This window comes from Beta vulgaris, chromosome 2 (assembly GCF_026745355.1).
Source record: "Beta vulgaris subsp. vulgaris cultivar EL10 chromosome 2, EL10.2, whole genome shotgun sequence".
Lineage (NCBI taxonomy): Eukaryota > Viridiplantae > Streptophyta > Magnoliopsida > Caryophyllales > Amaranthaceae > Beta > Beta vulgaris.
Window position 1 is genome coordinate 6,412,006 of NC_079203.1, and position 27,819 is coordinate 6,439,824.

At 35.2% G+C, this 27,819-nt stretch overlaps 1 protein-coding gene across 3 annotated transcripts; it reads left to right on the forward strand.

The window, feature by feature from the left end:
* On the forward strand, positions 1-27,807 carry LOC104887542 (U-box domain-containing protein 11). 3 transcript variants are annotated; one of them, XM_057392458.1, is made up of 8 exons: positions 1-3,122; positions 3,828-3,895; positions 4,069-4,494; positions 4,731-4,828; positions 4,939-4,984; positions 5,765-5,824; positions 19,440-19,481; positions 21,424-22,043. In XM_057392458.1, the coding sequence occupies exon 1, from the start codon at positions 230-232 to the stop codon at positions 1,223-1,225; it is 996 nt and encodes a 331-aa protein (XP_057248441.1). In that variant the 5' UTR covers positions 1-229; the 3' UTR covers positions 1,226-3,122; positions 3,828-3,895; positions 4,069-4,494; positions 4,731-4,828; positions 4,939-4,984; positions 5,765-5,824; positions 19,440-19,481; positions 21,424-22,043. The 3 variants fall into 3 exon arrangements, 1 of the variants encoding a protein (XP_057248441.1); XR_008967911.1 differs by lacking the exons at positions 1-3,122; positions 3,828-3,895; positions 19,440-19,481; positions 21,424-22,043 and adding exons at positions 26,972-27,253; positions 27,375-27,807 and having other exon boundaries at positions 4,001-4,494; XR_007271749.2 differs by lacking the exons at positions 1-3,122; positions 3,828-3,895; positions 4,069-4,494; ... (1 more) ...; positions 4,939-4,984; positions 21,424-22,043 and adding exons at positions 26,972-27,253; positions 27,375-27,807 and having other exon boundaries at positions 5,000-5,824.
* Positions 27,808-27,819: the final 12 nt, after the last annotated feature.

Here is a 27,819-nt window from a genome sequence, read left to right on the forward strand (position 1 = left end):
TGCTACTTCACCTGCATTTTCCCACCGTCAGATTCCGTTCTCTTTCAAGTCTCAAGTTTTCTCACTTCTTTACATCATCTTCCTCTTTTTTTTTTTTGAAATCCCCACCTTCCCAATTCCCACCTTCTTCTTCACTACATATTGTCATATTCACATCCCCATAAAACCACCCATCCACCAACTCCCCCAACAAAACAAACCCCAACAAAAAAAACCTCCAAAACAAAAAATGGACATACAAGTAAAACGCCAATTAATAAAATCCCTAATCTCAAACCTAAGTTCAGTATCCGATCAAACCCGAATAACAGCCCTTTGCGAGCTACGATTACTCACAAAAAACGACCCAGAAACCCGACCCATCATCGCCCAACAAGACGAAGGTGCAGCAATCTCTCTCCTTTCAGAAACCCTTTACTCTCCTACACCACTAGCACAAGAAAACGCCGCCGCAACTCTCCTAAATCTCTCTATCTCTTGCAAAAACTCTCTCATGTCGACACGTGGCGTCCTCGATTCTCTCTCCTACGTGGTTTCCAACCACCGGTCCCACCCACCAGCCGCCGTACAATCAGCAGCCGCCACGATATACAGTCTCTCCGTAGACGAGAATCACCGCCCTATTATTGGTGGGAAGAGGGATATAGTGTATTCTTTGATTGATTTGGTGGGCTTTAGGGAAAGCCCATCTAGGTCAATGAAAGATGGGCTGAAAGCGCTATTTGGGCTGGCTTTGTACCCGTTGAATAGGGCCTTGATGGTGGAGTTTGGGGTGGTGGATGCGCTTTTTGGGGTGGTGGTTAGGGATGGGAGAGTTGGGGTGGTGGAAGATGCGACGGCTGTGATTGCTCAGGTTGCGGATTGTGAGGAGAGTGTGGAGGCGTTTAGGAGGGTTTTCGGGGTTCGGGTTTTGGTTGATTTGTTAAGTCCGGAGACCGGTTCGAGCTCGAGGATTCGAGAGAATGCCGTTTCTGGGTTGTTGAATTTGGTGAAGATTGGTGGGGAGGAGGTTGCGGAGGAGATTAGGGAGGTGGGTTTGGGGTTGGTTTTTGATGGGTTGGGGGAAGTGGTTGATAGTGGGAGTGATAAAGGGAAGAAAAGAGCTCAAGCTTTGATGAAGATTCTTGAAAATGGTATGAGTTTGAGTCTTAAGGATGCTAGTGATTCGGGTTCCGATTTGTATTCCGGTCCAATGTTGGATTCTTCAAACTCGTTTTCATATTGATTTTTGTGATCATGATGTTTGATGAATGTAGATACAGGAGTGTGACTTAGTTTTAGTTTTTCTTTAGATTTTAGGTGATAGTTGATAGATAGAGTATTTATACATATGATTCTTGTTGTTGTTTTTGCTCATGTTGATGAGAATTAGAGTGTACAAACATTTGTCTCATTGTAAATTGAATTTTAGCACTGTAAACTTGTCGGTAATGCAAATTCAGTATTTGATTCCTGTGCATTTCTGGTAATTTGATTCCCGTGCATTTCTGGTATTTTGATTCTCGTGCTTTTCTGGTATCTGATTCTTGTCCTTCTATCGAGAATTATCAACTTGAAGAGAACTTTTTTTAGGTGTACTAGTACTATTTTCTTGTGTGCCTGCCTGTTGTGGTCAAAACACAACTGCCTTGCTCAACTTTTTTATGCATCATGGGCTGGTAATGAATCCCACTGCTGGCTGCTGCCTCAACTACCAAGTTTTCCGAATCTGAAGGTGCTACGTATGGCATTGTGGTTTCTCTATGTATAGCTTTTATATTTAGTGTGATATTATTAGTTTTGCTGCAAAAAATTGAGGATAAAGCTTGCTAGATGAATATTCTCAAGATTTTGTGAACATATTATCCTGGAAAATTGTGCTAAGTTCTCTTATTCAGATCCCGTCATTACTATGGGCTTGTTCTCCCCAGCTTATTTTCAGTTCAATTCAGTTCAGATCAGTTCAGTTCAGACCAGTTCAGTTCAGACCAGTTCAGTTCAGCTCTTGACAATACTTTTACTCTCACATATCACTATTGAATTCAGTTCAGTTCAATTCAGTTCAGTTCAGTTCAGATCAGTTCAATTCAGTTCAGTTCAGTTCAGCTGTTTTATGCCGAAGAGAACAGGCCCATATATCTTTTGTTTCTCTGAATGGTAACATTCAAGACGTTTAAGGCCCAAAATCCCCCCATCCCTTCCTCCCTCCACTCTAAAGTTGTGTCCTTGACTCTATTGTTGAGGATTATCTGCTACTGATCTTTGTGCTGGTTGTACAGACAGAAAAAAAAAAAAAGAACATTTCAAAGTAGAAATGAGATATCTTAAGATGAACTCATCTTCAAGTTATGCTATAATTTGGAAGTGACCTTTCTTTTTATACCATTTATATGATTATAGCTAAGGAAGGTTTAATATTGTTCTGTTTCTTACCATGCAGGCTTGTTGATGACATGAGTCAAAATCAGAACTTGTTTTTTTTTCCGTTAATTTTTTCTTGATAGTTACGAGTATTTGGCTCTTCATCGTTTTTCTCTTTTATCATATTCTCAGATGGACATGTTTCTTACCATGGAGCTATTTTGGATTTGCAACGTTGTTCTGTTTTGATGTAGTTTGCGGCTAAAATCTAGCTTCTTTTCATAATTGTACAGTATTTTGGGTGTGATATCCTCAGTCCTCGCCCCCTTTCCTTCTTTCCAGACGACATTTATGTTGAATTGTTGAACCTGCCGTACATTCTCAACAGTATTTATTTAAATTCAGATTCTTATGTTGTTTCCATGGTCCATCTTGGGAAGCTCCTTTTTCAGGTTTGAGATACATGAATTTCATTGTCCAGTATTTTGGTGCTCCTGTTTTGGCTTGTGCGAAGTGGAACACTGTCGACATACAGGAATATTGGGAAGTTCAGTTGACAGTCAGCTTTAGGTTTACGGTTCGGGAAGAGCTCAAAGCCTCAAACTTAGTGCTTAAAGCTAGACATACAACTACTAGTCTCACACAAGGCTATGGTCTGGTAGTTTATGTTACTTGCACATTGATAAGCCAGCTGTAAAACAATCTTCACATTTCATGCTGAGAGCGCACGTCTTTGAGAAGCCCCTGATTCAGCTCTGTGCTAAATCTGTAGCTGGGTTCAGGTATAATTATCTAACACCCTTACATATCTAGGTGTTGCTTTATAATTTTGGGGATATGTGGTCAGTTATATGTTCTTGGCCTGAATTTAAGTGTCACAACAGTCTGGATATCAACTTATGTGTTTCACTATCAAAGATTTAATGTTTGTCATGTATATTATCAGCAGCGTTCATCAGAACATCAACTTTTACCTAGAGCACTTGATTTTGGGCAGTTTATTGCAGTTGCTAAAAGCCCAAGTTATGAATCTGTCAAAATATTCATGTTTTCCTATTAAAGATAATGAAGTTAGCAATATCTTTGTGCCGAGTTGGATACATTTCTAACAAGAATGCTGTCTATGTAAATTGAAAAGTCATGTTTCATATTTATAAATATAAATTCTGAGAACGTTTTCCTTTCTATGCTCCATGCCCTGGTGATTGGTGTTGGCTTGTATTTCGTGGTAATTAACATCTCCAACCCCCAAGGTTAATTTATGACTTTTTACGTCTAGAATGTCTGAATTTGACTTTTATATGCTAGCTGTTCCTGCTGTAGAAACTGTTCAATATTTGACTTAGCTGTATCAGAAGTAGATAAAAATGGCCCCAGTTATTATTTACATCTTTTTCAGAGTTAATAAAGTGGACTTGGATGACTGGATTCATGATCAATTGGTTGTCAAGCTATGTGTTAATGCCTGCCTATTAAAATGGACACAGTTTGCACCATCCGATTAGCAAGGATAAAAAAAGGTGAAGACGGGCGAGCCAAAAATAGACACTTGCAGGTGAGTAATTGATGGTGAAGATGGAACACTAGAAGTGGTCTGTATATATAATAGACTAATAGTCTTACACATATCAATAATGGTTGAAAACTTTTTTTCTTTTAGTCCACTGTCTTGATTAGAGGCAAAAAGTTCTTAATCGTTCCTGATGATATTTCGTTTGAGAACTACAGTGATTGGAATCGACTCCGAACACCTTCCAAACACGGGCTAAAAGGAAGCAGAGTTATTGTCGCTACACGAAAAGATATCAACAAACCTTTTAGAAGTAGGAACTTAAGCTACTGTTCACTACAATAATGACCTGAGTGGAAAAAGGTTGATATTTACTCTAGATGAGGAAAATTTACATTTTTTTCACCTCTTTTCTTGCCAGCTTTTCTCCACTCCTCTACCTTTCCTCCTTTTGCAGACCCACATGCTTCTCTCTCTCTCCTCTTTCCTCTCTTGCTCAATACTCTTCAAAGGTATGTCTCGGAGCTGCAAATCTTAGTTCCAATTTCGATTTCATATGAATCTTTGGAAATTAGGTTAGATGTAGTCTTTGCTATGAATGGAGAATTGGATTTTCAGTTTTCTCATTGTTAATCGAGAATTAGGTATTTATTTGCTTATTTTTCTCTAAGATTTGCTTGATTTATCTTTTTGTGCTATTATCTACTTATCTGATCTTTTTTCGGCATATTCAGTGATTTTACAAAATCAATGATGCATTTTGTTTTTTTGATTTTAGAATTTTTCGCTTGGATGTTTGTTTCTCAGTGTTGATTTTAAGTTTTAGAGTTGTGCATCTTCTTTCCACTGGTCTGCTGATCTCTTGATACAAATCGTGTAGATCTGCATATTTCCAACTGTAATTAAAATCGTAGAAATGGTGATTCCCCTATTTGATGGCGGAAGGGTGATTTGGTTGGTTGTGGCACTTTCGGCAGGGTATGTATGAGAATGAACCTTTTGTGGTGAACTCCTTGCTGTTAAGCAGATCGATTTCTTTTACTTCGTTTTTTTTAGTGTTTTCATTGTGGTGTTGGTTGATTTTGTAGGTTCTGATTGCTTCAGGTGGTGCTTCCAGTTTAGAGGAAAGCTCAGGTCAGCAAAGAGAGTTTTATATTGATTTTGAAATTATATTGAATTTGAAATTCGAAAGAGGATCTATGCCTTTCAAGGTATTATGTCTTCCTTCTAAATCTTTCCAATATTGGAAGGATTTGGTGTTTATAAAGGGGAAAGAAAAAAACTTTGGATTCTGATGGGCATGGTTTTCAATCACAATTTCGGTGAGAGATTAGTCAACTTTAATGCTTGCAGAAGGGAATTGGTGAAATTTTATGTAAGTAGCAAAAGGGGTTTTGGTGGGGGGTTTCATGATATGAAGTATACCACAACATTGTGATGCACTGGCTATTGCATTTCATGGAATTAGCTCGCCAAGAATAAAGCCTCGTAAGATGCTATTGTCACCCTTTCTAGATTGCTTCTTGTGGCAAAGTATGGATGGTGGACTAAAGACCATCTTTCTCTACGTGCTTCTGCTCAAAACACAGAGCAAATAATATCAAAAGCAATCCTATTTAGTGAAGAAAAGTAAATAAATAAATAAAAAAAAACAAAATGGCACAACTCAACAGATAACTCCCACGAATTGTGGCTAAGGGAACTCCACTTCCATCATATTAAACTTTTTCTTTTTTAAAAAATAAACTACTATTATTTATTAGTTTTTGTTTTGGCAAACACTTTTATCTTTTAGTTTGACGTATTACTGACACTAATATTACGAAGTACTGGATTATATTCATTTTGCAAAAAAAATAACACCAATAATGGTTGATTGTGAATTTCGAGATGATTCGGATTGTCGTTTTATAGCTTCGGATGACGTTAACAATGACGAAGATATATTGGATGGAATCGACATAGAAGGAGAAGGTATTTTTATATTATTTCAGTGCTCTTATTTTTCCTATTATTAGATTTACTGTGTTTTACATAAAATAGAAATATATCTCAAGTCTTATATGCTTAAGTTCTTTTCTAATTAGTATAATGTTCTTCGTTAGTACCTTCATGTTTTTTTTTTATGTTTTTATTTATTTTTGTGATTTTTTTTAATGATATTTTTGTTACTCAAATCTAATATGTTTATGTTCTTTTATAATTAGTATGGTATTCTTTGTTTTATACCTTAATTTTTTTTTTTCATGTTTATGAATTTAAAATAGTCTTTTGTTTCTCAAGTATTATATACACATGTTCTTTTATAGTTTGTATGATGTTTAATCTCCAACTATAAGAAAACATGAAACCTAAAAAAGAAAACAAAATTAAGACTTGTATAATTTTCATTCAAAAAAAAGGTAAGTAATCATATTTTTTTGTAAAGAACATAATTTTTAGGTAAAAACACTATAGTTTTTTGGTTAAAAGAAGATATAGTATAATAGTAAAGAACATACATTCTAGGTAAGAAAAAACAGGTGTTTCATAAACTAATGAACATGTCTTATGGCTATTCATAAAAGAACATTTGTGAGTACTTGTGACATTGGAAAGCTTTATAGTAAAAGTATTTACCCATTTAAATTAAAAAACACATATTTTCTAGATAATAAAACAACTATTTAATAATTGGAGTAATCTGCACATGTTGTAATTTAGCTTAGGAAGTTTTATTATTTTTATTATTATTAATTGAACATCCCTCCACCTGATGTAGGAGATTATAAGAAGATACCTTTCAAAAAATTTAAACCATATATCTACTGCCCGCGCAAAATAAGGAAGTTGTTTAGTTTAGCAGCAACACCAGCGTTTTATCCTTCATTTTTTGCATTTTGGATAGAGAGCATGATGCTCTATATAGTCCCAAGACCACCTACAAATATGCGTGTGGCGGACTAATAAATTAAATGCATAATGATTTTTGGGGTATGTATATAAAGTAGTAGCATAGTTGATTGGTGAGTGGGCATAAATCTCTCTACAGAAGCAGACAAACTCTTCATCTTCATTTATTGTCTTGACATTCTATGTATGTTACAGGAGGTCGCACATAATTTAGTTGGAGATCAATTCTTTATAAAAGAAGAATTACGTAGGTTCAATATTTTCAATCAGAAATTAGAACTAGGTCTTAACTTACACTGTGAAGAGTCAAAATACATCTTGAATCCAACACCTATCTAAATTAACATGTCAAGACATTCACCATACTTGAACAGTGGAATTTGCCATTCCACTGTTTCTCAACACCTATATCTAAATTAACATGTCATGGTCATGTTATGTCAGGTCGAGTATTATTAGCCAAGTACATTAAGGCACCAATTACACTTAGATATGGTACTTCAATACCAATAATTTCTTCGTTTTCTTCTCGTGGTCTGAATGGATCATCTTTCTCATTCAGGGAACACACTACCATTGGAAAACTTATTGTGTGGGCTTTCCATGAAAAAACGTTTCAGAATTTTTTCTGTATATTGATGGACAAAAATCCCATTTCTTAGATGTTCCATTTGCAGGCCAAGGCAAAATTTTGTCTTTCCGAGATTTTTCATCTCAAATTCTTTCATCAAGTACTTTGCCATCGCTTCAAGTTCTCTAGGAGTTCCGATAATGTTCAAATCATCGACATATACAGCAATGATGGCGAATCCTGATTTAGATGGCTTAATGAAAACACAAGAACTGATTTGATTATTTTTGAATCCTTCTTTCAATAGGTATTCACTAAGAAGATTATACCACATTCTTCCAGACTGTTTTAACCCATAGAGTAATTTTTTCAATTTTATTGAAAACATCTCTTTGGGCATGTGATTTTCTGGTAGTTTTAGTCCATCAGGAACTTTCATGTAAATATTTGTGTCAAATGAGCCATACAAATACGCAGTCACTACATCCATTAATCTCATTCGAAATTGATAAACTTACCAGAAATTTTAGTGTAGTTGCATCGACTACTGAAGAATATGTCTCATCATAATCAATCCCTGCATTTGCGAGAAGCCTTGGGCTACTAATCTTGCCTTATATCTAGTAACCTCATTTTTCTCATTTCGTTTTCTCACGAATACCCATTTGTACCCAACTGGTTTTAGACCTTTTGGTATTTGGGTTATTTGACCGAATACTTCACGTTTTTCAAGTGATTTCAATTCTGCTTGAATTGCTTCTTTTCATTTTGGCCAATCTTTTCTGCGGCGACATTCATCAACTGTATTTGGTGTATATCATTTTCATCGTATGTCATTTCAATCGCTATCGAGTAAGCAAAAATTTCATTCAAGACAACATCTTTTCGATTCCATTGTCTCTTTGTAGAAACATAATTAATTGAAGTTTCATTGTTGTCTATGCTTTCATGTTTCTTTTCTTCTGGAACCGGTTTGTCCCCATTTTTGTTTTCATTATGGATTTCATCATGCTCCGCTGGAGGATTTATATTAATTTCGTTCGTTGTCTCCCCTTACCTTTTCATTTTTCTCGGTTTTGAATCTTTCGAATCGGATGGTCTGCCACGTTTTTGATGTGCTATTGACTCATCTTAAATGGCCTTTAGGGGTGTAAGTTATTTGGTTATAACCGAAAACAAAACCAAACCACCGAATTAGTAATTTGGTTTGGTTTTTTTGAAAATTCGGTTTGGTTTGGATTCAAAAAAATTATTTTTTCGGTTTTTCGGTTTGGGTTGGTTTTGGTTTTGGAAAACCGAAAAAAACCGAATTATTGTCACTTAACATATGAATGTTGTCTATTATTTTTTTGTGTTTCTGTTTTTTAATATTAATTACGAAAATACAAAAATATTGTCACTTAAAATACAAATTATCAGAAAGTTTGGTTTAAATTCGGTTTGGTTTTTATCTTGGTTTGATTTTATTTCATTTCGGTTTGGTTTGGATTTTGGAATATGAAAAAAAATTGGTTTGTTTTGGTTTAGATTTTGAAAGATAAAAAAAATCTGGTTTGGTTTGGTTTGGTTTTTTGGTTTCATATTTTGGTTTGGTTTGGTTTGGATTGAGCCGAATTTCGGTTTGGATTTGGATTGGAAATTTCAAAACCGAATTTATTTCGGTTTGGTTTGGTTTTGACCTAAAACCAAACCAAAAACCGAACTTACACCCCTAATGGCCTTATTGCCATTAGGAATTTCAATCCGTTCCGGAGCATTCGCAGCAGGTACATGTGACTTTGTCACTTTCTTAGTATCTCTGAATGCATCTGGCAATTGGTTTGCAATACTTTGCAGATGAACAATTTTCTTGACTTCTTGTTCACATGAATTTGTTCTCGGGTCCAGAAACGACATTTGCGATGCGTTCCATGTAATTTCCGATTTTTATATTTTGTGGGTCCACTTTCTCTCTCCTTAAGGATGGGAATACTGACTCCTTAAAATGACAGTCGGCAAATCGAACCGTAAATAGATCACCAGTTGTTGGCTCTAAATATTTGATAATTGATGGAGATTCAAATCCAACATATATTCCCATCCTTCTTTGTGGACCCATTTTAGTACGTTGGGGCGGAGCAATAGGTACATGTACAGCGCACCCAAAAATTCTAAATGTGAGATATTCGGTTCTCGACCAGATACTAATTGTAAGGTGAGAATTTGTGATAGGCTGTCGGCCTTAATCTTATCAATGTTGCCGCATGTAATATAGCATGACCCAAGTAGTAGATGGCAATTTTGACCTCATTATTAATGGTCTTGCAATTAATTGTAGTCTTTTGATTAATGATTCAGCAAGACCATTTTGTGTATGTACATGAGGTACAGGGTGCTCAACAATAATCCCAATAGACATGCAATAGTCATTAAAGTTTGGGATGTAAATTCCCCAGTATTATCTAATCTTATTCTCTTTATTGTATGATCTGGGAATTGAATTCTTAATCGAATTATTTGAGCCAAAAGTTTTGCAAATGCAACATTTCTGCTTGACAGAAGGCTCACATGTGACCATCGAGTAGAGGCATCAATTAATACCATGAAATAACGAAATGGTCCACATGCAGGATGAATAGGCCCACAAATATCTCCTTGAATTCTTTCTAAAAACATTGGAGATTCAGTGGCAATCTTATTTATAGATGGTCTGATTATCAATTTGCCAAGTGAGCATGCAGAGCATGTTAATTCATTTGACCGAGGAATTTTGACATTCTTTATAGAGTGTCCATTTGATTTTCAATGATTCTATGCATCATTCCTGTGCCGGATGGCCTAATCGGTCATGCCATAGAGTAAATGATTTTCTATTATCTAACTTCTGGTTAGATATCATATTAATTTCAATCGGACGTATATCTATGCGATATAGTCCCGAGGAAATTGCTGGCAATTTTTCATAGATGTATTTCTATGCTGTTAAGCATATGAGTTCCTCTTTGTTCACCGTCATTGTTTTCAAATGGTAACCATTCTGACGTACATCTTTAAAACTTATGAGGTTCCGTCGAGATTTACTCGAATATAATGCGTCATTAATTATCAATTTTGTCCCATTTGGAAATATAATGCAAGCTTTTCCAGAGCCTTCAATTAGCTTGGCTGTCCCAGAAATTGGAATATTGTAAGTTTTGAAAAATACTCTTTATTTTTCAATATGGTGTGTGTTGTCCCACTGTCCAGGAGACATTGTTCTTTGTTCCAACTTCTGATGAATTCATATCTTCATAAATAATAAATACGATGATTAGTATAAGAAAAATACTATTTTTATTAATAATAAGGAACAAATACATGAAAGTGGATATTGAAGCAAAATCTAAGCACATTAATGATTGTGATCTAAACAAACTTATTTTCAACTTCAGCATCATCCATAAAAAAATCTGAAACATCAAGGCTGGCAGGATGTATAGTCTTCATTAAAAGTTTGCTTCAGCATTTTTTCCTTTGTTTTTTATTGAAGCTTGATATAGATCTACCAAATGTTTGGCAGTACGACATGTGCGGCCCCAGTGCCCAGTCATGCCACATCTATGGCAAGTATCATTTCCTTTATAGGACGTCTTCCTCTGATTTCCAGATGATTGTCCCCAATTCTTATCAGAATGTTTAAAATTATAATTTTTTTTTTTTTGGGGAAAATCGGCCTCTTCCACGTCCACGCCCTCGGCCACGGTAATTACCACGTCTTCTCCCACGACCGTTGTAATTACCGCGTCCACCCCTATGTATAGCATTTGCTTCTGGTGGATTAGAGTTTCTATTAGCATTTATCTCATGAGTGGCTGAAGACCCCGTAGGTCTAAGATTATGATTTTTCAGCAAAAGATCATTATTTTGTTCAGCCACAAGTAGTACTGAGATTAGCTCAGAGTACTTTTGAAAGCTCTGAACCTGTATTGTTCTGCCAATATGATATTAGAGCGTGGAAAGTGGAGAGCGTTTTGTTTATCATTTGCTCTTCTGTGATGGGATGATCACAATATCTTAACAATGATACAATTCTAAACAATGTTGAATTGTAATCACTGACGTTTTAAAATCCTGGAACCTCAGATTGGTCCAGTCATAATGTCCTTTGGAGAGCACATTTTTGTGATGCCCTATCTTTCATTTAGGCTATCCCATAGTTCTTTTGGATCATCCACAAGTAGATATTCAGTTTTTAAACTTTCATGTAAATGATGATTTAGGAGGACTAAGGTTTTTGCCTTTTCTTGTACAATCGCAATTTTAACTGATGCGACTGTTGTAGTTGCATCCCCTTGTTGGGTTGTCACATCTTTAATTGTATGTTCCAGTCCTTGGGCCTTTAAATTCATTTGGGCGTCCACCGTCCATTCTAAAAACTTTTGCCCAGATAGATCTAGTATGTTAAATTGTCTTTTCACTAGATCTCCCATTCTTTTGACTACAAATAGGTAAATATTTGAAATTAGTAATGATGATAAATCACATATATATATTATCTCCCCTGATTTATATCATTATTATTATAGATAAATAATAAAAAAAAAAAACTAAAAATAGCGTACAATGATAATGAAGCAAAAATAAAACAAAAAACATACCAAAATAGAAACAAAATACAACAAGCGAATAAACAGAAAAAAACTTCCTAAAATGCACTTAAAGACAAAAAAAATTGATATTCATGTGCATTTTTCGCCATTCTTCCGGGGAAAATTTTTTTTGTCTCCTATTTATGTATTAGGAGATATATCATTAATGCATGAGGAGGAAAAAGAAACCGGCTATAAGAAATAAGTAGAGTTTATTTTCCTAAAATCCTCTTCAAAAGAGGAAGATGAGGTGGAGGACGGTTGTTGTCGGCGTTAAACATGGTGGCCGGAAGGTTGAGGAAGAAAAAAAAATTTGTGGGTTTAGAGAAAAAAAATCGAAGAAGATAAGGATGTGTGGTGAAAATAAGGATGGATAATCCACTTTTATGGAGGGTTATTTCTAACTGTGCAGTTCATCTACAGTTAAAATATACAACGCAATAAAATTTTAAGATTGACAAATATATATTAGAGCATGTTGGTAAATTAGTAATATAATATATGAAAAAAAATAGAAAATTAGAGATAATAATATATAATAATGTTCTGAATGCTTGTTCTCTGCATACATACGACATTATTGCACATATAAGAGATAATAATGTTATCACTTCACTAGGCCGTCTATATAGGTGGCAATAAAAAAAATTAACCTGTCCATATAGGCGGTTTAAGAGCAGATAAAATAAAATAACGTAAATAAAATGTCCTTGCCCTCCATGAAGGTGGCGTTATTATCAAATTATTTGTTTTCTACGTTAGCAGCATTGTGACGTTTACTACTAGTTTCATCTTATTCGTTTCTATCTCTTTTATTACTTGGCGGAGGTTGATTTTCAGTTAGTTGTATAGGAGGGTTATTATTGATTTTGGGAACAAGAGTTTGCGGGTTTTTCTCTGGTATGGGTATTTGTATCGTTGTTACGGTTACTGGGTCGGGGTTGTATTACAGTTCCCGTCGTTGGGTTGGTAGTGAATGACACATTGTTTCGCTCTATCCAAAAATAAACACCCGAGACATTATGTAAAACAATGTTAATCCCGTACTTTTGTTGATCCATGTTCGGATAGTAAAGAGTTGGGTTTGGAGAAAAAAAATTTAAAACTTAAAACATAATGGATGTAAAAATAATAAAGATACCATCAAACTTTTTTTCAGTAGAACACTCGTGCTGATAACGTGTTGTGAGAAATATGGAGAGAGAGAAGCTATGTAAATATATCAGAGAGTATTGTATTCGTATTAATGTGAAACTGATTTCTTACACCGGTATTTATAGGCAAAAAGTCTACTGTTTAACATTACATATTCAACATTTTCTGCGCAGAAGAAAAGCTTTTCCTAACATGCATTAAATGCATGTCAGAACATTCACCATACTTGAACAGTGTAATTTGTCATTCCACTGTTTCTTAACAAGGTTCTTAATGAGACAACATCTATTATGAGTTATCAATGGACATTCAAGGGGGAGTGTTAAGAAACAGTGGAATGACAAATTCAACTGTTCAAGTATGGTGAATGTTCTGACATGCATTTAATGCATGTTAGGAAAAGCTTTTCTTCTGCGCAGAAAATGTTGAATATGTAATGTTAAACAGTAGACTTTTTGCCTATAAATACCGGTGTAAGAAATCAGTTTCACATTAATACGAATACAATACTCTCTGATATATTTACATAGCTTCTCTCTCCATATTTCTCACAACACGTTATCAGCACGAGTGTTCTACCGAAAAAAAGTTTAATGGTATCTTTATTAGTTTTACATCCATTATGTTTTAAGTTTTAAATTTTTTTTCTCCAAACCCAACTCTTTACTATCCAAACATGGATCAACAAAGTAACGGGATTAACATTGTTTTACATAATGTCTCGGGTGTTTATTTTTGGATAGAGCGAAACAATGTGTCATTCACTACCAACCCAACGACAGGAACTGTAATACAACCCCGACCCAGTAACCATAACAATGATACAAATACCCATACCAGAGAAAAAACCCGCAAACCCTTGTTCCCAACATCAATAATAACCCTCCTATACAACTAACTGAAAATCAACCTCCGCCAAGTAATAAAAGAGATAGAGACGAACAGGAAGAAACTAGTAGTAAACGTCACGATGCTGCTAACGCAGAAAACAAATAATTTGATAATAACGCCACCTTCATGGAGGGCAAGGACATTTTATTTACGTTATTTTATCTGTTCTTAAACCGCCTATATAGACAGGTTAATTTTTTTTATTGCCACCTATATGGACGGCCTAGTGAAGTGATAACATTATTATCTCTTATATGTGCAATAATGTCGTATGTATGCAGAGAACAAGCATTCAGAACATTATTATATATTATTGTCTCTAATTTTCTATTTTTTTTTACATATATTATATTACTAATTTACCAACATGCTCTAATATATATTTGTCAATCTTAAAATTTTATTGCGTTGTATATTTTAACTGTAGATGAACTGCACAGTTAGAAATAACCCTCCATAAAAGTGGATTATCCATCCTTATTTTCACCACACATCCTTTATCTTCTTCTGATTTTTTTTTCTCTAAATCCACAATTTTTTTTTTCTTCTTCCTCAACCTTCCGACCACCATGTTTAACGCCGACAACAACCGTCCTCCACCGTCATCTTCTTCTTTTGAAGAGGATTTTAGGAAAATAAGACTCTACTTATTTCTTATAGCCGGTTTCTTTTTCCTCCTCATGACATTAATGATATATCTCCTAATACATAAGTAGGAGACAAAAATTTATTTTTCCCCCGGAAGAATGACGAAAAATGCACATGAATATCAATTTTTTTGTCTTTAAGTGCATTTTAGGAAGTTTTTTTTTTGTTTATTCGCTTGTTGTATTTTGTTTCTATTTTTGGTATGTTTTATTTTTGCTTCATTATTATTATACGCTATTTTTAGTTTTTTTTGTTTATATTATTTATCTATAATAATAATGATATAAATCAGGGGGAGATAATATATATATGTGATTTATCATCATTACTAATTTCAAATATTTACCTGTTTGTAGTCAAAAGAATGGGAGATCTAGTGAAAAGAGAATTTAACATACTAGATCTATCTGGGCAAAAAGTTTTTAGAATGGACAGTGGACGCCCAAATGAATTTAAAGACCCAAAGACTGAAACATACAATTAAAGATGTGACAACCCAACAAGGGGATGCAACTACAACAGTCGCATCAGTTAAAATTGCGATTGTACAAGAAAAGGCAAAAACCTTAGTCCTCCTAAATCATCATTTACATGAAAGTTTAAAAACTGAATATCTACTTGTGGATATCCAAAAGAACTATGGGATAGCCTAAATGAAAGATATGGGCGTCACAAAAATGTGCACATCCCAAAGGGACATTATGACTGGACAAATCTGAGGTTCCAGGATTTTAAAACAGCCAGTGATTATAATTCAACATTGTTTAGAATTGTATCATTGTTAAAATATCGTGATCATCCCATCAGAGAAAAGCAAATGATAAACAAAACGCTCCCCACTTTCCACGCTTCTAATATCATATTGGCAGAACAATGCAGCTTCAGAGCTTTCAAAAAGTAATTTGAGCTAATCTCAGTACTACTTGTGGCTGAACAAAAAAATGATCTTTTGCTGAAAAATCATAATCTTAGACCTACGGGGTCTTCAACTACCCATGAGATAAATGCAATAGAAAGCTCTAATTCACCAGAAGCAAATGGTATACATAGGGGTGGACGCGGTAATTACAACAGTTGTGGGAGAGGAAGTGGTAATTACCGTGGCTGAGGGCGTGGACGTGGCAGAGGCCGAATTTTCCCAAAAAATAATAATTTTAAACATTCTGATAAAAATTATGGACAATCATCTGGAAATCAGAGGCAAACGTCCTATAAAGGAAATGATACTTGCCACAGTTTTGGCATGACTGGGTACTGAGGCCGCACATGTCGTACTACTAAACATTTGGTAGACCTATATCAAGCTTCAATAAAAAACAAAGGAAAAAATGCTGAAGCAAACTTTGTTAATGAAACTACTACATCCATGCCCAACCTTGATGTTTCAGATTTTTTTATGGATGATGCTGAAGCAGAAAACAACTTTGTTTAGATAACAATCCATTAATGTGCTTAATTTATTGCTTCAATACTCACTTTCATGTATTCGTTCCTTGATTATTAATAAAAATTTGTATTTTTCTTACACTGATCATCGTATTTATTATTTATGAAGATATGAATTCATCTGAAGTTGGAACCAAAGAACAATATCTCCTGGACAGTGGGACAACACACACCATATTGAAAAATAAAGAGTATTTTTCAAAACTTACAATATTGCAAGCAAATGTTAGTACAATCTATGAGACAGCCAAGTTAATTGATGGTTTTGGAAAAGTCAGCATTATATTTCCAAATGGGACAAAATTGATAATCAATGACACATTATATTCGAGTAAATCTCGAAGGAACCTCATATTTTTTAAAGATTTACGTCAGAATGGTTACCATTTGGAAACAATGACGGTGAACAAAGAGGAATTCATATGCTTAACGGCAGAGAAATACGGCAAGAAATACATCTATGAAAAATTGCCAGCAATTTCCTCGGGACTATATCGCATAGATATACGCCCGATTGAAATTAATATGATATCTAAACAGAAGTTAGATAACTGAAAATCATTTACTTTATGGCATGATGCATAGAATCATTGAAAATTCAAATGGACACTCTATAAAGAATGTCAAAATTCCTGGGTCAAATGAATTAACATGCTCACTTGGCAAATTGATGATAAGTGTGTTTCAAACGTACTTTATGGACTCCTTTTAGCTCATTTTGATCCTCTTTCTCCCCTTTCTTCCCTCTTTATTCTCCCTTTCCCCTTCTATTTCATTCACTTGATCATAGTGATATTTTGCTAGATTTTTAGTCATTTTGACCGAATTTCTAGTACATTTGCTTTCATCTTGTTTTGCCATGTTCTTGATATAGGTGAAACTACTAAGATGGCTACGATTTGTAAAGTTGGAAAAGGTACAATGAAAACAAAGCACACATTGATAAATGGTGCGCTTGCACCATTCCCCATGTCCGCGTCGCACAAAGGAGCGCATTGCACAATGAAATCTTGAAGAGAACTTCAAATGGACATAACTTTCAAACCAAAATCGGATGAAGGTAATTCAGTTGGAGGTGAAAGCTCGTTTCGATATCTTTCCAACGACTGGTCATAAGCTTGATTTGGATATAAAACGAAGAAGTTATGCTCGTTTTAAGTTGAACTGTCCAGTTTGAGGCAGAAGGGTGAGGTGCGCCCGCACCTGATTTTGGTGCGCCCACACCTCTGTTTGGTGCGCCCGCACCAGTCGTTTCCGAAAAATTGAGCTCGTGGCTTCATTAAACGAGTTTTTGTTTTATTTCGAAGACTTACGTTTTATTCTAGTTTTTACAGAATATTTTAGGGTTTTGTATTAGAGAGAAAACATTTAGTTTTCATTGTAATTGAGATTATGATCATAGTTGTGATTCGATTGACTTCAAGGTACTTTTCATTCAATTCAATTCAAAGTTTTAGTTTTTATTTCTTCTTTCGTCTTTGTTCTTTGCTTTTGATTATTCTAGATCTTTATTCTCTTAGTTCCATAATTGCGATTTACATTAGTTTAATCATTACTTAATCATGTTTAGCCTTAGATTAGTCATAGATTTATTGTTTAATTGCTTTAACTCCATGATTAGTGAGTAGTTTCATAATCTAGGGTTAGGGTGAAAGTATGAATTAGGGTTTTATGTGTTGTGATGTGATTGTGATGTTTAGAGAAGTTATGCATTGATCTTGGTGTTTTGAAACCTTAGGATAGATATTGATCACATTTATACTTTGGTATTTTGATTTCAAATGTTCTTAATCGAATTTTGAACTCTTTTATCATCCCCAAGAATCAACTTAATTTCTACGCAAGATATTGGAGAAATTAAGGGGATCCTTCATTAGGGGTTTTCCAAACTTATTGAATCTCTTAATCAATTAACTAAAGACCATTCGAGAGAGGATTTAGTTGATTGATTAAGTGATTACTCTTGAGGACCATTCGAGAGAGGACTCAAGTAATTTAGAGGGAAACTAAACCTTGCATAATCATCTCCGTACATCACAATCGCATTACAATCATTGCTATTCTTATTCATACTAGTAACCTTAACTCTAGTGTCTTTATTTGATATTTAAACTCTTGATATTTGCTTGTTCTAGTTGATAGTTAGTCTTAATTGTTACCAAAAAACTCTTTCAAACCCCCAAATACCTTTCAATTAGGTAGTCTGGACTTGATAGACTTTAATCAATCCCATTTTCCCTGTGGATCGACCCTTGACTTGCCCTTACTATTCTCTTAGTAATTGCTTGTTAGGACTTATAAATATTGTTTGGAAAGCGGTTCTTAGTGCCTTAACGACACACTAAAAACCTCTTATCAAAATGGCGCCGTTGCCGGGGAAATATGCTATTGATTGAAATTTTCTTAAGTTTGAAATTGCTTAATTGATTTTTTTTTCTTTTTTTTTTACTTTTCTTTATTGGTTTTTTTTTCTTTATTTTATGTGGTAAGTGCTGTTTATATGAGTCTAGGGTTTTGTACATAATTTTTTATAAATTTTTTTTTTAAGAGAATTCCAAAAAATGACGAACTTCTTTTTTCCTCAATATGAGGATGAACCATTTTGGAATTATTATCAGAGATTTGAGAACACTCTTCTAACTAGTATAGACTTGAGATTTGGGAGATGTGTGAGGTGATATATGATGGTTTGAATATGCATACAAGAGAAATTGTGGAGTCTATGTTTAATGGTGAATTTCGATTCCAACACTTTGATGAAGCATGGAGTTTCTTTGGGTGGTTGTCTAGAGATACTTATGAGTGGGACCATGGAAATACCACTTTCTCAAATTTAGAAGATGTCTCTAGCTGTGAACGCCATGTTTATTCTGAAATTCTTAATTCACTTGAAGAAAATATGGCATTGTTAAAGAGATGTGATTCTATGATGGAAACATTGTCGAATCTAGCAAAATATCAATTGAAACATTGGGTCAAATTATCAATAATCAAAATCACTCTTGTATGACCATAACTAATGAAGATGATGAGTGGGATATGGATGAGAATCCCAGAGTAGAGGAATCATTTGTTGAGAAAGCTTACACTATAAAGTCTAATGATGTTGAAAAAGTAGTTGATGAGACTTTTGTTTCTACTCGTTCTCTTCATATTCCTTTTTCAAGGAAAATCGACTTAGTTCCTTCCTTTCCCATCTTATTCCCTCGCCTCAAAGTTTCACCATTGGAAGATCCTTTGACCTCTTTAAACCTTCACACCCAAATGAACGTCATCGAGGATAGTACCGGGCTTAAGATTTGCAAGGATCATCAAAAGGAGAACTCATTGTTTTTTCTCTTTTATTTGAATCTTAATGTTTGTTCTTCATACTTTCCAGGATTCTCTTGGAAATTTCATTATTTCCGGCACTCATTACTTGGTAAGCATATAGACGCATTGAAATTTGTGCATGCTCTTTATCTATATCATACCTATTTGATCCATTGTGAAATGTGTGCTAATGCTTATGACAAACTATTGAGATCTTTGTCAAATTATTTAGTGATAAGGTCTAGCTAATTATCCTAAAAGAGCTCTTTTTGCCAGGTATGTTGAGACCCTTCTCCTTATCTTACTTGGTTAGGATTTTTTCTTGTTTTTTTGCCCTTACCTCATCCCTTACTTTCTCTTTGCTTGTACACTCCGAGGACGGAGTTTGTATTAAGTTGGGGGAGTTAGTTAGCATGTGTTCTCTCCATCTCAACATTTTTTTCTCCCTTTGCATTTAGGTTCTTTTTAGTGCTTTTGCATGTTAGGTTTGCATAAAAAAAACACAAAAATATTTTTTTTTCCTGCATTTAGGATAGATTGGTTGCATGCATGATTTGTGGCTAAAAGTGTTCATAACTTGATTGGAAGACCTTCCCTACATTAGACTTGATGGTTTTGGAAGCCCTGTTGTGACTTTAAGTGACTCTTGAGAACGATAACTTTTGGTAGAGTCTCTTTGAAATTAGGCGAGTTGGATGAATGGATTGCCTTGCCCCTTGTGCGACGAATCCCGAAGGAGGGCCAAGAACCTCGTAAGACTCATTCCCAACCTCACCATTGATCGCCTAACTTGTGACTTGCATTTTAGCTCCCCAAGATTGCATAAGACGAGCCTTTAGAAGAATGATTTAGGGCGTTTCTTTTTGCTAGAAATAGGAGCTACAAAGCCAAAAGCTTGTATACCGGCATAATTACCGCTTCTCAACCCATCTGAGCCTTTCTATCCTATTTTTGCTTAACCCTCATAATAAGTCATGGCCAAACTTTCCCCAAAGTGGAGTGCATGTCTAGTTTGTGTTGAGTTGAGTTGTTTTGATATTGAGTCTTGGTTGAAAGTTAGTTATATGCAAGTATTTGCAAAAGCTAACAAAAAACAAAAGAAATAAAAGAAAGAAAGCTCTTAGTGTTTCATTTGAATTTCTATTGAAAGAAAAGAAAGAAAGAGCAATTTGATGAGAAAAATGAAAAATATTCAAAAAGTGAAAGAGTTCAAAAGGTGAAAGAGTCAAAGTGGAAATCAAGGTTATGTGTGAGTTCTTGAATTGAGATTGGTGTTAGGACTAGCTTGGGGGAGTATTTACCCCTAGTTTGTACTCCACTTACCCTTTTTGCACCACATTCCTAAACTATCATCCACACCCTTAACCTAGCCCCGTTACAACCTTAACAAAGTCCCTTTTGACTTCTAGATTGTACTTGGTCGATTTAGTAGTGGCGGGCGAGAGTTTGTGCAAGTCATGATAAGGGTCATCAAAATGTGGTAGAGGCGAGCAATTATGGTTGAGCATCCCTAGGGAGGAGTCAAACTTGGATCTTGGAAGTGGAGAAGAGTGAGAAATCACTCTTGGAAAGCCTTCTTTCAAAAAGACTCGGTTGATCGGTGGATTGAGCTCTTAGAGTCACTCTTGTGCTTCCTAATCATCATCCCTCTTGTGTTTGGTTGGTCTCCTAAATCTTGCTTTGAACTTATTTAGCTTGCATGTCATGTTTGTAACCTTGCATTTAGAGCATATAGGTTAGTTTGTTGCATGTTTCCCTTTTCTTTTTATTCTCTTTTTCTTCTTCTTTCCTTCATTCTCACTCTTGGTTTACTTGAGGACAAGCAAAACGCTAAGCTTGGGGGAGTTTGATAAGTGTGTTTCAAACGTACTTTATGGACTCCTTTTAGCTCATTTTGATCCTCTTTCTCCCCTTTCTTCCCTCTTTATTCTCCCTTTCCCCTTCTATTTCATTCACTTGATCATAGTGATATTTTGCTAAATTTTTAGTCATTTTTGACCGAATTTCTAGTACATTTGCTTTGACCTTGTTTTGCCATGTTCTTGATATAGGTGAAACTACTAAGATGGCTACGATTTGTAAAGTTGGAAAAGGTATCAATGAAAACAAAGCACACATTGATAAATGGTGCGCTTGCACTATTCCCCATGTCCGCTCGCACAAAGGAGCACATTGCACAATGAAATCTTGAACGGAGAACTTCAAATGGACATAACTTTCAAACCACATATCGGATGAAGGTAATTCCAGTTGGAGGTGAAAGCTCGTTTCGATATCTTTCCAACGACTGGTCATAAGCTTGATTTGAATATAAAATGAAGAAGTTATGCTCGTTTTAAGTTGAACTGTCCAGTTTGAGGCAGAAGGGTGAGGTGCGCCCTCACCTGATTTTGGTGCGCCCGCACCTCTGTTTGGTGCGCCCGCACCTCATCTTGGTGCGCCCGCACCAGTCGTTTTCGGAAAATTGAGCTCGTGGCTTCATTAAACGAGTTTTTGTTTTATTTCGAAGACTTACGTTTTATTCTAGTTTTTACAGAATATTTTAGGGTTTTGTATTAGAGAGAAAACTTTAGTTTCCATTGATAATTGAGATTAGTGATCATAGTGTGATTCGATTGACATTCGAGGCACTTTTCATTCAATTCAATTCAAAGTTTTAGTTTTTATTTCATTCTTTCCGTCTTTGTTCTTGCTTTTGATTATTCTAGATCTTTATTCTCTTAGTCCCATAATTGCGATTTACATTAGTTTAATCATTACTTAATCATGTTTAGCTTTCGATTAGTCATAGATTTATTGTTTAATTGCTTTAACTCCATGATTAGTGAGTAGTTTCATAATCTAGGGTTAGGGTGAAAGTATGAATTAGGGTTTTAAATGTGTTGCTGTTGTGATTGTGATGTTTAGAGAAGTTCATGCATTGATCTTGGTGTTTTGAAACCTTAGGATAGATATTGATCACATTTATACTTTGGTATTTTGATTTCAAATGTTCTTCAATCGAATTTTGAACTCTTTTATCATCCCCAAGAATCAACTTAATTTCTACGCCAAGATATTGGGTAGAAATTAAGGGGATTCTTTATTAGGGGTTTTCCGAACTTATTGAATCTCATAATCAATTGACTAAAGACCATTCGAGAGAGGATTTAGTTGATTGATTAAGTGATTACTCTTGAGGACCATTCGAGAGAGGACTCAAGTAATTTAGAGGGAAACTAAACCTTGCAAAATCATCTCCGTACATCACAATCGCATTAGCAATCATTGGCTATTCTTATTCATACTAGTAACCTTAACTCTGGTGTCTTTTATTTGATATTTAAACTCTTGATATTTGCTTGTTCTAGTTGATAGTTAGTCTTAATTGTTACCAAACATCTTTCAAACCGCCAAATACCTTTCAATTAGGAATTCTGGACTTGATAGACTTTAATCAATCCCATTTTCCCCGTGGATCGACCCTTGGCTTGCCCTTACCATTCTCTTAGTAATTGCTTGTTAGGACTTATAAATATTGTTTGCAAAGCGGTTCTTAGTGCCTTAACGACACACTAAAAACCTCTTATTAATTGACAATCAGACCATCTATAAATAAGATTGCCATTGAATCTCCAACGTTTTTAGAAAGAATTCAAGGAAATATTTGTGGGCCTATTCACCCTGCATGCGGACCATTTCGCTATTTCATGGTATTAATTGATGCCTCTAATCGATGGTCACATGTGAGTCTTATGTCAAGCAGAAATGTTGCATTTCCAAATCTTTTGGCTCAAATAATTCGATTAAGAACTCAATTCACAGATCACGCAATAAAGAAAATAAGATTAGACAATGCTGGGGAATTTACATCCCAAACATTTAATGACTATTGCATGTCTATTGGGATTATTGTTGAGCACCCTGTACCTCATGTACATACACAAAATGGTCTTGCTGAATCATTAATCAAAAGACTACAATTAATTGCAAGACCATTAATAATGAGGTCAAAATTGTCATCTACTACTTGGGGTCATGCATATTACATGCAGCACATTGATAAGATTAAGGCCGACACCTATCACACATTCTCCCCGTTACAATTAGTATCAGGTCGAGAACCGAATATTTCACATTTGAGAATTTTTGGGTGTACATGTACCTATTGCTCCGCCCCAACGTACTAAAATGGGTCCACAAAGAAGGATGGGAATATATGTTGGATTTGAATCTCCATCAATTATCAAATATTTAGAGCCAACAACTGGTGATTTATTTACGGCTCGATTTGCCGACTGTCATTTTAATGAGTCAGTATTCCCATCCTTAGGGGGAGAGAAAGTGGACCCACAAAATATAAAATCGGAAATTCATGGAACGCATCGCAAATGTCGTTTCTGGACCCGAGAACAAATTCATGTGAACAAGAAGTTAAGAAAATTGTTCATCTGCAAAGTATTGCAAACCAATTGCTAGATGCATTCAGAGATACTAAGAAAGTGACAAAGTCACATGTACCTGCTGCGAATGCTCCGGAACAGATTGAAATTCCTAATGGCAATAAGGCATTGAAAATGAGTCAATAGCACTCGAAAACGTGGCAGACCACCGGTTCAAAGATTAAAACCGAGAAAAATGAAAAGGCAAGGGGAGACAACGAACGAAATTAATATAAATCCTCCAACGAGCATGATAAATCATAATGAAAAAAAAATGAGGAACAACGGTTCCAGAAGAAAAGGAACATGAAAGCATAGACAACAATGAAACTTCAATTAATTATGTTTCTACAAAGAGACAATGGAATCGAAAAGATGTTGTCTTGAATGAAATTTTTGCTTACTCGATAGCGGTTGAAATGACATACGATGAAATGATATAGAAAATACAGTTGATGAATGTCGCCGAAAAAAGATTGGCCAAAATGGAAAGAGCAATTCAAGCAGAATTGAGATCACTTGAAAAAGTGAAGTATTCGGTCAAATAACCCAAATACCAAAAGGGTAAAACCAGTTGGGTACAAATGGGTATTCGTGAGAAAAGAAATGAGAAAAATGAGGTTACTAGATATAAGGCAAGATTAGTAGCCCAAGGCTTTCGCAAATGCCAGGGATTGATTATGATGAGACATATTCTCCAGTAGTCGATGCAACTACACTAAGATTTCTGGTAAGTTTATCAGTTTCGAAAGGATTGCAAATGAGATTATGGATGTAGTGACCGCTATTTGTATGGCTCACTTGACACAATATATTTATGAAAGTTCCTGAGGACTAAAACTACCAGAAAATTCACATGCCCAAAGAGATGTTCTCAATAAAATTGAAAAATCACTCTATGGGTTAAAACATCTGGAAGAATTGGTATAATCATCTTAGTGAATACCTATTGAAAGAAGGATTCAAAAATAATCAAATCAGTCCTGTGTTTTCATTAAGCGATCTAAATCAGGATTCGCCATCATTGCTGTATATGTCGATGATTTGAACATTATCGGAACTCCTAGAGAACTTGAAGCGACTGCAAAGTACTTGATGAAAGAATTTGAGATGAAAGATCTCGGAAAGACAAAATTTTGCCTTGGCCTGCAAATGGAACATCTAAGAAATGGGATTTTTGTCCATAATCAAACTATACAAAAAAATTCTGAAACGTTTTTTCATGGACAAAGCCCACCCAATAAGTTCTCCAATGGTAGTGCGTTCCTGAATGAGAAAGATGATCTCTTCGACCAGAGAAGAAAACGAAGAAATTCTTAGTCATCAAGTACCATATCTAAGTGCAATTGGTGCCTTAATGTACTTGGCTAACCATATTTGACCTGACATAGCTTTTTCAGTAAACTTGTTAGCTAGATACAGCAATGCACCAACAAAGAGACATTAGAATGGAGTCAAACACTTATTATGTTATCTTCGAGGACAACAAGATCTCGAATTATTCTATCAGTCGAGACCAAATGTGCCACTCATTGGATATGCAGATGCTGGCTACCTATCAGACCCACAAAAGGCTAAGTCTCAATCCGGATATCTATTCACTTATGAAGGTACTGCAATATCTTGGAAATTCACGAAGCAGACTTTGACGGTCACATCATCAAATCATTATGAAGCTGGAAGGGAATGTGTATGACTAAGGTCAATGATCAAGAATATCCAAGAAGAATGTGGGATGGAAACAATAACAACAAATCTAACTATCATTAACGAAGACATACAATACTGCATGCATCACCCAAGTAAGCGAAGGGTACATCAAAGGAAACAGAACTAAACATTTATCACCAAAGCTCTTATTCACTCATGACCTCCAAAAGGAAGGGAAGATAAACATCCGGCAAATCCAATCATGTGAGAATCTTGCAGATTTATTCACCAAATCCCTTCCGGCGAAGAAATTTGAAGAATTAGTCCTAAAAATTGGAATGCGTCATCTTTGTGATGTATGCTAAAGGAAGGGAGTATTATATGCGCTGCACACTTTTTCCCTTCGATCGGGTTTTTATCCCACCGGGTTTTTCCTGACAAGGTTTTTAATGAGGCAGTTAATTATAAACATATAAGGATACATAACAGTTGTACTCTTTTCCCTAGCTATGGATCTTTCCCACAGGGTTTTTCTTAACAAGGTTCTTAATGAGACAACATCTATTATGAGTTATCAATGGACATGCAAGGGGGAGTGTTGAGAAACAATGGAATAACAATGCAAATTCCACTGTTCAAGTATGGTGAAGGTCCTGACATGCATTTAATGCATGTTAGGAAAAGCTTTTCTTCTGCGCAGAAAATGTTGGATATGTAATGTTAAACAGTAGAATTTTTGCCTATAAATACCGGTGTAAGAAATCAGTTTTACATCAATACGAATACAATACTCTCTGATATATTTATATAGCTTCTCTCTTTCCATATATCTCACAACACTAGCATAGTTGATTGGTGAGTGGGTATAAATCTCTCTACAGAAGCAGACAAACTTTTCATCTTCATTTATTGTCTTGACATTCTATGTATGTTACTGGAGGTCGCACATAATTTAGTTGGAGACCAAAATCACCAAATCTTTATAAAAGAAGAATTACGTAGGTTTAATATTTTCAATCAGAAGTTAGAACTAGGTCTTAACTTACACTGTGAAGAGTCAAAATACATCTTGAATCCAACACCTATCTAAATTAACACGGGAATATTAATTCGAGCTGGCTCGCTTGCTAGACAGTAATAAATAGTTGGGTATTCAAAATTGATTTCCACACGTGATTTTTTTTTTAGGAACTCTATTACCACCCAATACTCAAAGTATAGGTGGTAATGGAAAATTATGAAGTCTTTTTGTGGACGGACAGCCGTTACCATGGACATGAGGATGAGAGAAAATTCATAAATATACCTACAAAAGGCATTACTATCGCCACCAATTATTAGCGCCTACGAAACAGGTGATGAATAGAATTTCAACATGAGATATATGCCCTGTACTAGTAAATAGTTTATTAGCAGTCTGGTAGTCATCTTTGTACTTCCTTAGCTGGTTACTTGTTATGGTTTACTATTTGATGGCAAAGCTTATGATGTCCTACTGATGTGTGAGATGCTTATTTCAATATAACAGGCGCTCAACGCCTCAACCTACAATCCACCAGCAGATGGTGCAGAACATATAGTTGAAAACAAAGCTGCACCAGAGGCAAGAGTTGAAGGAGGCAACCATTGAGGTTAGACCAATTTCAGTATGAATTCTTTAGTCTTCTTTTGATGAAAGGTGGCTTCTTTAGTCTTTATAATTAGGCCTATAATTACTATGACCCCTTTCTACTTTAAACTCCTCAAGTACACATATCAGACGAGAAGACGGAGGAAGAGAGAGCACAGGAGAGGAATAAGCTTTGTTTAGGTAAAAATTGTTATGTGATTCCGTTCTAAATTTTTTGTTTTGAAACGTTCTACTAATCTAAAGATGGTGCAAAATTGTAGATTCAATCACTTAAAAAACTAACTGCCTTAATTCCTTGCAGTTTATGCTATTAACCTTTAAAGACACGTTTTATGTTCAAAAACTATATCTCAACCCCATCATTTGAATTTCGGTGACAAGGAACCATGCGTAAGGGCGTCTACTTCAATACTTCTCATACTTGCTTATGTATGTTCTATTTCCCTTCCCTTTGAGAAGGAGTTTTTAAATAGGGTGCTCTTTAACCAAATATCCAGTATCACCACTTGATTTAATGTCGTTGGCGTTTATGTAATGATTATCGACAAAGAAACATCCCTGCTAAATATTTAAAAAATTGCTTCCAGTATGCTTAGAAATCTCTAAGCTATGGGCACTGTTAGTTTGATATGGTGTGTAAATGTGTTACAGATATGAGCACTGTAAGTTTGAAATGGTTTGTAATTGTGTTAGTATAAAATGGTTTGTAAATGTGTAGTAGATTTATGCTATTAGATCCAAAGACT